Source organism: Eucyclogobius newberryi, unplaced genomic scaffold (genome assembly GCF_026437365.1).
Source record: "Eucyclogobius newberryi isolate DKJ021-1_F unplaced genomic scaffold, fEucNew1.0.hap1 SCAF_10, whole genome shotgun sequence".
NCBI lineage: Eukaryota > Metazoa > Chordata > Actinopteri > Gobiiformes > Gobiidae > Eucyclogobius > Eucyclogobius newberryi.
Window position 1 is genome coordinate 12,525,249 of NW_027315724.1, and position 10,881 is coordinate 12,536,129.

Consider the following 10,881-nt stretch of genomic DNA (forward strand, 5'->3'; position numbering starts at 1 on the left):
CTGAATGCAACCTAAAAAACGCTACACAACTAAACGTTCATTTTGTGACTGGGCGCTCCCAATCGGCACTTGTGGCAGTAGCTAACAGCGGTGCCTTTAAGCCCTATAATTCTCTATGATTATTTTTTGTCCTTTGCTGCACCTCAGTTATTTGTCACACACTTTGCTTATCCGTCGGTGGTGGAGGCGGGCTGCTATTGTTTGGATCCTGCAGTCTAGAGGCCATAGCTCCGGAGTAGACTTGTTATCTGACTCATATGATGGAAGAAATGGGATAAACTGAGAGCAAGTATTTGGCTGGTCAGTAGCAAAAAACAAATATACATGGCCTGACTGGCAAGTATCTGTGAACAAGCCAAAAGTAATGAAATAAACAGAAAAATATACAAATCTGTCTGTCATGTGCTTTTGGGTGAAATATGGATTCAGTTTTAGCAAAGTAAAGCATCATCATCATCATCCTCATCATCATCATCATCTCTGGTGGTCCAAATTATGGAGACGTTATTGTCTTGTCATTTAATCAATTACAAGCGTTTCTATTGATCAATGATCACATTCCTGCAGTGCAGAGCGGGCGCGTCTTTCCACAGATCTGACCTGTAACTTAGCTTGGTGGCTTAGTGCCCTTTTATTATTATTTTTCACCAGATGTGACAGTTGGTTCTCTCCAATTAGGCCTGTCATAATAATGACAATATTCAATTCAATTCATTTCAATCAATTTTTGTAACGCCCAAAATCACAACAACCGTTGCCTCTGAGGTCAGTCGGCCTCTGAATATCAACTTCTCGTTCAATATGAAAGTTAGAACAATACTTTTTGGCGACTCAATATTCATCGTGTGAACTATATCTTTGCATTAGTGGGGAAATGTTTAGTATTTGTAGTAAAAGGAGGTTTAAAAAAGTAACTTAAGTGACTCATTATTGACAATTTTTTTGCAGCTCATGTACTGTGCATTGTCAGTGGCATAAAGTAATTTCAATATTATACCAGCAGTTAAATTTTTTTATGCAGCAAGTTATCACTTTTTATCAGAGCAAGTATTTGCATTTGTATTCCAGTTACAATTTTGTAGCGAAAGATTGTTGGAGACAAATCAGACAGTTTACTCTGTAAACCTAAAACAGGTCTTATGAAGCAAAGGCCTTTTGGAGACACCAAAATGCAGGGTAAATTAATGATTAAGAAGAAAATGAAACACTTCGGTTGTTAGTTTGTTTGACTAATACAAGCATTCAAATCCATCATTACAGTCCAAACATGAGTAAACTCCCCTTTGGACTTTGTGTGCTGCACTTTAGAACTTTGGCTACTTTGTCTTCAAAAGGAATGTTTCTGTGTCAAGATTCACGCCATTGGCCAATCCCTGGAGGCGTGACGTCCTAACGCTCCTGAAGCACATGTGATAATGTAGTGTCTATTAAACACTTGCACAATTCAATAAAAACTTGATCAAATAAATAAATAAACACTTGTGTAACTCAGATTGAGTTGACTTAGATATTATAATAAAAATGGAAAACAAAGTCATATTTTCCCAAATGATTTTATGAAGGATATATTATCTTAAATGACACAAGGGAATTTGCAAATGCATTTAATGACTTGTTTATAAATGTAAATACAGAAAACAACCGTATGCACATGGACTTGTTTTTGTTAATGAGTGCGACATAACTTTATATTTTATTATGTACATATCATGTCGTTTTGTATTCAGTGTTCAATGTTTTGTTGTTTGTGTTCCAAAGAATCACCAGGACAAGTTCCTATGTCTGTGATTTTTTGTTCATTGACAAATGGCAATAAACCTTATTCTGATTCTGATTCTGATACAGAAAGAAATTAAATTATGGGGATTGGAACTAAAGGAACAAAAGATCAGCTGATATTGATATGGATCTAGTAAAAAGCATCATCAACTGCTTTGTCATCTATTTAACGGGCACTTTTCCACGTAGTTTAAATATTTCCACGTAGTTTAAATATTTAAATATTAATTAAAGATTTATTAAAGATTTGTCAATACAAACATATATTTACAAAATTCCCTCTTTACTTATTAGAGAGAGACAGAGAGAGAAGGGGGAGGACCAGTGTCAGAGGAGGTGGTGCTGGAGGCGGAGCTGGAGGATGTAACATAATGTCTAACCATCAAACTCTCACACAAAAAAGAAGAGAGAGGGGAGAGAGTAGAGGGGGGACAGAGGAGAGGGGGGGAGAGCGAGGAGAGAGTAGAGGGGGGACAGAGGAGAGGGGGGGAGAGCGAGGAGAGAGTAGAGGGGGGACAGAGGAGAGGGGGGGAGAGAGAGGAGAGAGTAGAGGGGGGACAGAGGAGAGGGGGGGAGAGAGAGGAGAGAGGGGAGGGAGAGGAGAGAGGGGAGAGCGAGGGTAGGAGGAGAGGGGGGAGAGAGGCCAGGGGAGAGAGAGGGGAGAGGGGGAGAGAGAGGGGAGAAAAGAGAGGGGGGAGAGAGAGGAGAGAGGGGACAGAGGAGAGGGGGGAGACAGAAAGGAGAGAGGGGGGAGAGAGGAGGTAGAGGGGGGGAGAGAGGAGAGAAGGAGAGGAGGGAGAGAGGGGGGAGAAAGCTGAGCAGGAAACACAAGACTAGGATGAGTGGTCGCTGTGCTCTTGGGGTCAGTCCTGAAGGTTCACACTGTTCCATGTTTGGCCCATTTGTGGATAATGGCTCTCACTGTGGTTCACGTGCCAAAGCTCTAGAACCTTCTCCAGGCTCATAGTTCTCAAGTGCTTTCTTTCTCATTTCTTCCTGTCTTTAATTGGATCTCAGCATGATGTCGAGCTTTTGAGGATCTTTTGGGCTCCTTCACTTCGTCAGGCAGGTCATATTTAAGAGATTTATTGATTTAGAACCGGCAGTAATCTGACCTGGGCGTGGCAGTAATCTGGCCTGGGCGTGGCAGTAATCTGGCCTGGGCATGGCAGTAATCTGGCCTGGGCGTGGCAGTAATCTGACCTGGGCGTGGCAGTAATCTGGCCTGGGCGTGGCAGTAATCTGGCCTGGGCGTGGCAGTAATCTGACCTGGGCGTGGCAGTAATCTGGCCTGGGCGTGGCAGTAATCTGACCTGGGCGTGGCAGTAATCTGACCTGGGCGTGGCAGTAATCAGACCTGGGCGTAGCAGTAATTTACACTTACAACTTTAAAAGCCCAAAGTGCTGTACAGCAAAGTGCGATAATACGTATATATAAACAGTTCAAATACACATGAAGTAAATAAAAATAATAACTCAGTGTTCGTGTTTAAAAGGCCAGAGAGAAAAGGAAGGTTTTTAACCAGGATTTAAACTGCTCTAGGGTCTCAGCAGCTCTAACATGCAGAGGAGGCAAGAGGAGGAGGAGGAGAGAGGAGGAGGAGAGAGGAGGAGGAGGCAAGAGCCTAATGAACTTTAACCTTGTTACAACAATGTATTCTCATCATTATTTTACTCAGTTGTACTGTATTTTTTATTGATTTGATTCCTGGATGTTTGAGTAATTCTGTTTTGTCCTGCAACTGAGGCTCAAGTATTCAGAAAAGCCCTGTTTTCACCTACCCCCTATCCCTGCCCACATCACTGTACTTACTGTGATCTATGAAAAATTAAGACCGGGAGTGACACATGTCAGATTCTAGAATGCCACAAAATTCACTTTTCAAAAATTAAAGAATGTAAATGACAATCTGCTGCTTGTTACTGATCACTAAGTCACTATGAAGAGGCGGGGCTTACCAGTTCTGCAGCTTTGAACAGGAAGTCAATTAGCCTGTTTCTATTTTTAAGTTGTTTTACATCAATATTGCGGTTTACAATTAGAAACATGTAAAATGATGATCTACTCATGCTATAATTCAAGACTAAGTACCTGAAAAACAGCATAATTATGTCTCCTTTAAATGATTTGTTCGAATGGAAAGTAGATGGTCAATGTTTTGTTGTTTTCTGTAGGAGGAAGAGGATGGCTCAGATGACTCGATGGAGGTTTTGGTGGAAGAGCACCTGGTCTCCGCCCCCCGCAGGCTGGGAGGCCCCATGGAGGAGGACAGGGCCTTCGCCTCCCCCCTGGACCAGGTCAAAGCTGTGAGACATGGGCCTGCGCTGAACGTAAGCAAGCTGCACAAAGCCTCCATGTATCACTGAAACTACAGTCTGTTTGTCAAGAGTACATAAAGACAGGAAGATTACGTTTTACTACGTCAGTGTGGTTGGGGGCTTTAGTTGTGACCACTTTAAAACTGAGGACATTCCACCGAACCGCATGACATGCTTTTTGATATGTTTCTATAAAAACAAAGATTGTTGCTAGAAATGATTCAAAGCATTCATTGTGATTAAATGTTTTGTTACTTACTTCAATTTATTTTTTTTGCACTATATATTGACACTCCCATGCAATTCCTTTGCAATCCAACAGAGGGATCACAAACTTCTCCAAGGACATTTCACACCAAGTACAACCAAAGAAAAGACTGGAGACCGGAGCAGGAGCTGTGTTTGCATTGCCGGCAGTAAGTCAGACCTGTTCCCAGTGCATGTTGGACTTCGCCAGGGCTGCCCTTTGTCACCGGTTCTGTTCATAGTTTTTATGGACAGAATTTCTAGGCGCAGTCGGGGGTCGGAGGGTGTCCGGTTTGGGGACCACAGGATCTCATCTCTGCTGTTTGCAGACGATGTTGTCCCATAACATGCAAAATCGACTTTTCAGAGCTTTTAATCTTCTTACATTGCTATTTGTGCTTCATATATGTACCCAGAGTGTTTTTTGATTGATTCCCACAGTGTTTAGCTATATTACAGACTCCTTTCCTCGAATCTCCAAACTGACGGGCGGTGGGTGCAAGACCGCGTCATAACCACAGGCACGCGTCATCATCCCCCCTCACCCTCCCCCTTCTCCACCCCCCTCCCCCTCCAGCCTGCCACCCCCTTCCCCCCGGCTCCGCGCTGCTCCAGGCTGTGTCTCCCTACAAGCCCCCGAGTTTTTCTGCTTCGATTTACGACGAAACACGGCTCAAAGAGGCCCAAAACGTCATTAATGATATCGCACTCTTTACTATTATCACAATGGTGAAGGTTTATGTGGCAGTTGATGCAGCAACCGGGAAAATAAACGGAGAGAAGTTCTATCCGATACCGAAAAACCAGGAAATAAGAGCGTGATGGACATAAGACTTTTGTATATATATATATATATATATATATATATAGATCCATAGATATATCTGTTCTGCGCACGCTGTAGAAGTAACACCAGTTTTATTTAGTCTCAAAGTAGTGTTGATCTGAAGTTGTATCGTTTCTCACTCAGTCGCGCGGCAGGAGCAGCGCAGCGCGGAGCAGACAGCTGTGGGACTACGTCACGGGTGGGCGGGGCACACGCGCTCTGAGACTACGTCACGGGTTGGGCGGGGGAGCCAGATCGCTCTTCGCAAGGGTGGGGGCGAATATCAAACAAAGCCGTCTGCATTTCCGGGTTGGTGAGGGGGTCCAAGGTCTGGGTGATATTTCTTAACTATCATGTTAAGGGTGTTGCACAACCCTTATAATTATCAATTATACACTTAGGATAGACTACGAAACGTGAAAAAAAGCATGTTATGGCACCTTTAAACCCGGACCTGCAACATGCACTGGGACGGTTTGCAGCCGAGTGTGAAGCGGCTGAGATGAGAATCAGCACCTCCAAATCCGTGGCCATGGTTCTCGACCGGAAAAAGGTGGCTTGCCCTCTCCAGGTGGGTGGGGTGTCCTTGCCCCAAGTGGAGGAGTTCAAGTATCTCGGGGTCTTGTTCACGAGTGAGGGAAGGATGGAACGTAAGATTGACAGTCGGATCGGTGCAACATCTGCAGTGATGCTGTCGCTGCATCGGACCGTTGTGATGAAGAAGGAGCTGAGTCGAAAGGCAAAGCTCTCAATTTACCGGTCAATCTACGTTCCTACACTGACCTATGGTCATGATCGCGGATACAAGCGGTCGAAATAAGTTTCCTCCGCCGGGTGGCTGGGCGCTCCCTTAGAGATAGGGTGAGGAGCTCAGTCACACAGGAGAAGCTCGGAGTAGAGCCGCTGCTCCTCCAGCTGAGGTGGCTCGGGCCTCCTTGGCACCTCCCTGAGGAGGTATTTTGGGCATGTCCTAACCCTAACCCACCGGGAAGAGGCCCCCTGGAAGACCCAGGACATGTTGGAGGGACTGTGTCTTTCGGCTGACCTGGGAACGCCTCGGGATCCCCCCGGAGGAGTTGGAAGAAGTGTCTGGGAGGAGGAAGTCTGCTTAGACTGCTGCCCCCGCGACCCGGCCCCGGATAAGTGGAAGAAGATGGATGGATGGATAGGTATTCTTGAGAAGGAATAAACCATTGCCACAGTAGTTTTAACTGAGAATATGTAAATAAAATGTACTCTAAATGAAGTAAACACTAGGCGTGAAGAGGTGTCCGTGTGCCACCAGTACAACACGTACCACAGTTTGAGAAACACTGCTCTACTGCATTGTAAGTAACCCACAATGAATTATTAAAATACAAATTGAGATACATTCTAAGCATATTTTGTATCTTAAAAGTGTTACACAAGTGTTAGCAGTTTACCTACTATATTTAAAATATATTTATGTAAAATAAATGCATTTAATGAGTACCCTTGACCCCTGTAGGATGCCCGTTTGTATCATCAGAAGTGAGGTGAGAAGTAACCTCCTCTGAACATCAAGCACCAGCTGCTGGAGGAACATCAACCCCCCCGACATGTATTTATTCATTTTTGACAATGTTTTATTATTGTACAAGTGCATGTGACAAGCAAAACAAACATTTAATTATACAACAAGTTTAATGGAAGTCTAGTTTTAAAGGAATTATGGAGGATTTTTGGCACCAAATCTTTGTCTCATTTCCTCGTGGCGTGGAAGAGCCGAGTAGTTCATTCACATGTCAATAATAGGATGCACCTACTGCACACCTGCAGCCTCGTCGGCTCGTCCCCAGCATAGTAGCACGTTTCCCTGACTCTGCATGTGTGGTTGATATGCCAGCATGGATCTATTATAGTATAGTCACCTCAGTGTACAGGACAAAATTGGGACAGAGAAAGACAGTTCGAGCTGGCTCAGAAGAGACGGAAATCTACGGAGACGAGAGATGCGATGCGATCCGTCGCGCTAATAAATAAACGCACGTGTAGCAACGAGGCTTCCGCACGAGGGTGAGTGCACATGCGCTTGAGTTCTCAAATCGGCGATAAATCCTCCATCATTCCTTTAATAATAATTCATCATTCTTTTAAAATAAATCTATCTTTAGCGATATTAAAAGAAATAATATATATATATGTATATTTTTTTATATAGACAGTGGCTCACCGAAGAACTGGTTCTCCTCCTGAAGAACTGGTTCTCCTCCTGAAGAACTGGTTCTCCTCCTGAAGAACTGATTCTTCTCCTGAAGAACTGGTTCTCCTCCTAAAGAACTGGTTCTTCTCCTGATGAACTGGTTCTCCTCCTGACAAACTGGTTCTCCTCCTGATGAACTGGTTCTCCTCCTGAAGAACTGGTTCTCCTCCTGAAGAACTGGTTCTCCTCCTGATGAACTGGTTCTCCTCCTGAAGAACTGGTTCTCCTCCTGATGAACTGGTTCTCCTCCTGAAGAACTGGTTCTCCTCCTGATGAACTGGTTCTCCTCCTGAAGAACTGGTTCTCCTCCTGACGAACTGGTTCTCCTCCTGAAGAACTGGTTCTCCTCCTGATGAACTGGTTCTCCTCCTGAGTGGCTCCAGCACCACTGTGTACCTCGCGTCCGCCTGTCTGTCTGAGGGAGTCGGATCTCTCCTTCACTGTGGAACTCCTCCAGGTTTATACTTTTTTCCCAAGGAGGTCCGGGTTTAGTCCTGGTTTAGTCCTGGTATAGACCCGGTTTAGAGACGGTTTAGACCCCGTTTAGTCTTGGTTTAGTCCTGTTTTAGACCTGGTTTAGTCCAGGTTTAGTCCTGCTTTAGTCTTGCTTTATAGTTTGTCCATGTTTTTCTAGTAGATGGTTTAGTCTTGGTTTAACCCTGGTCTTGTCTTTACACTACTCGGTTTTATGGTAAACACTGGGTTTGCATTGCCTGGGTTTGAGTGATGTTTTAGTCATGTAATATTGTTATGATATTTTCACTTCACTGAAAGTAAAGTCCTGTGTTGATTTCTGTTGTTGAATTAAGCCACTTTGAGTTGTTTGTGGATGTTATAGAGATAAAACATTATTTTTTTTTAAAAACGTATTTTTTCACAGTGTGGGCATCTTTAACATTTCACACTGTCACACTATGTTGCTTTTTGTATCTTTCAGACTGGGCCTTCCGAATTGCATCTATGTACGGAAGCTCTGGCATGACAAATTTAGTACAAAGTGCTTGTCTTTCAGCGCTCAAGTCTGTGGCAGGTTCATAACCAACTATATCCACATATTTTGGTATCCATGGTTTCAAAGCACTGTCTTTAATCTTGGAGCCGGAGTTAAGTCTTGGCATTTCTTGACCAAAACAGGTCCTGCTCAGCTTTTTCTGGGCTTTGTCTAACAGTTGTAGCTCTCTAGCCACGCAGTCCAGCCCTATAGCATGGAGCTGGCGCCACAAGGAGGCGTTAAAGTGGTCAAAAAGATAGGCATCAATCCAGTTCCAGGCACGGATCTTGGCTGAAAGCTCTGGAGTCATTTTCTTCTTTGCTTTTTCCGATCTCATGTTGGATTTAAAATAGACAATATCCTCCAAATCCCATTTGAGGAGGTGACGCAGCAAGATGAGAGATTCGTCAAAATAATCGGATATCATGACCAGTGAAAATGTCTCCTCTACTTGGGCTGCTAATCGTGCACCGTAGTCCATGTGAAAGCTATCCTTGTCTCCCCCCAAGTCAAAAGTCAAACAGTTTCGTGCGAACATGGAGTCTCCTTCATGCAGTCGATAATACTTAAATGGATTGTCCAAGAACTCACTGATCGATTTGTTGGGAACCCTGTTCATGCTTTGACAGAATGGATAGAAGTAATCAAACAAGGATTCAAACATGGCGCTGGGCTCCCTCATGATGGTGATGTACACTGTGTCTGGAGGCATCAACTTCTCCAGTTCTTTCTTGTTAAACCTCATGTGGTTTGTGATGATGTTGGGTGGCTTTGTGTATGGGTCAACTAAATCTGAGGTAAACAAGTTTGGATAAGCAAACTGGGCACCTTTGGGTAAAGCCACCGTGAGATTGTGTCGTTCAGCAAACCGAAAGAGTATGTTCAGCATTGTGGAGCTGCCAGTTTTGTGTGTCTTGAGGAAAGCCACATTGGTGTGTTTTGGTCTTGAATCATTGATAAAGCAGGTCCGTTCTTCAAAGGGCTTCATAATCCTATAGCAGAAGGTACACAATGTTACACATCATTTCCAAATGTATCCAAAATAATGTCATATTTTTGCACTGTTCTCCATCAACACTAGACAGAAAATAAAGATCTTAATTTAGTATAAGATTCTTTATTGACCAAAAAAAACCTGGAAAACATGTGTAACTGGATTATTACCACGTTAGCTGGTAACGCGTTAGAGTTCTCCTACTAATTCCTTTTTTTAGACTAACGAGGAACATAACACATTCGTTTTGTGCACCCATATAATCTAGTAATCCCCGAGTTAGTTTTGGTTAGGTCTCATCTCCTCACCGCAATCCCAGTGCCAAGTTTGTTCCCCAGAGTGGAGAGAGAGAGAGAGAGAGAGAGGCAGGCGTGTTGTGCGCTTTGTGTAACTAGTGACTCTTGTCCTCACGCCAAAGAGGAATAAACTTTCAGATAAATGTTCTCCTTTGTTACATCACTATTTTAAAGCTGAGGAGTAAATGATGTGGTGAGTTTGATTTAAATTAACTACATGGCTGAAAGTGTGTTCTGTTGTTGTGCTCCTGGTAATAGTTTTAACCATGTTTTCCTTGCTTGACGACAGGTCGACACGTGCTTATTGTATGACATTGTATTGTGCTCATCTGTCAACATAAAAGAGAAATAAAGCTCAGTCAAACGCATTTACTCTGCTTGTTTATTTGATATTTGATATTCACTGTGTTCAGTAACGTAAAGGAATCATCAGCAAAAGATATAGGTTATACAATCATGTTAATTAGTATTAGTCTAACGTGTTACTTTTATAACAAAGTAGCACAGTAACGTAACGCGTTAGTTTTCCAGGACAGCAACGAGGTAACGTAACAAGTAACTTTTAAACGTAACGCTACCCAACACGGATTACTCCGTTGCACATTTGTAGTACAGTGCTAGAAATAACTACTGCCACTGCCCCACAAACGTGGGGACGAACCGCACGCGGCTGCAGGTGAGCGATAGGTGCGTTTTATGATTGATACGTGGCAGGACAAATGATTTATCCACGCCACGAGAAAAATGTGCTGAAAAAAATTGTCCATTCCACCTTTAAGAAAAATAATAATAATATTATTCAAGTCACTCACCAGTTCCATTGGCCGGTTTGGAACATCCAAACAGTCACAAAGCCGAGAAGAGTAAGGAGCAAAACTATCCTCTTCATCATCATCATCGTCCTCATCATCTTGCAAGAACTTTAAACAAAAGTAAAAGCATTAAAGCAAATAAAAAAGCCAATTAGTCCAAGTTAAAATGTGTGTCTCTTCATCTGATGTTAAAGTTGCAGTGTAACTTTTTCAGGTGAGGGTCCGTCACATGCTTGTCTAATAAAAAGTATTATTCATTATTCAAGTCATTATTATTGTTATAGCTCCACCTGGAATGCCACAATATGTTTAACACTTGTATTTATGAATATGAATTGATAATCTACTTGTATGTTGAGAAACCATAAGAATTAAAAAAAACTTAGAACATAGT

The 10,881-nt window shown here is 43.0% G+C and overlaps 1 protein-coding gene across 1 annotated transcript; it reads right to left on the reverse strand.

Annotated features, from left to right (window-relative positions):
• Positions 1-8,293: 8,293 nt before the first annotated feature.
• Positions 8,294-10,585, reverse strand: LOC140372461 (galactose-3-O-sulfotransferase 3-like). Its single transcript, XM_072459563.1, has 2 exons — positions 10,488-10,585; positions 8,294-9,377 (listed from the first exon to the last, which is right to left on the reverse strand). Exons 1-2 carry the CDS (start codon positions 10,583-10,585, stop codon positions 8,294-8,296), a joined length of 1,182 nt encoding a protein of 393 aa, XP_072315664.1.
• Positions 10,586-10,881: the final 296 nt, after the last annotated feature.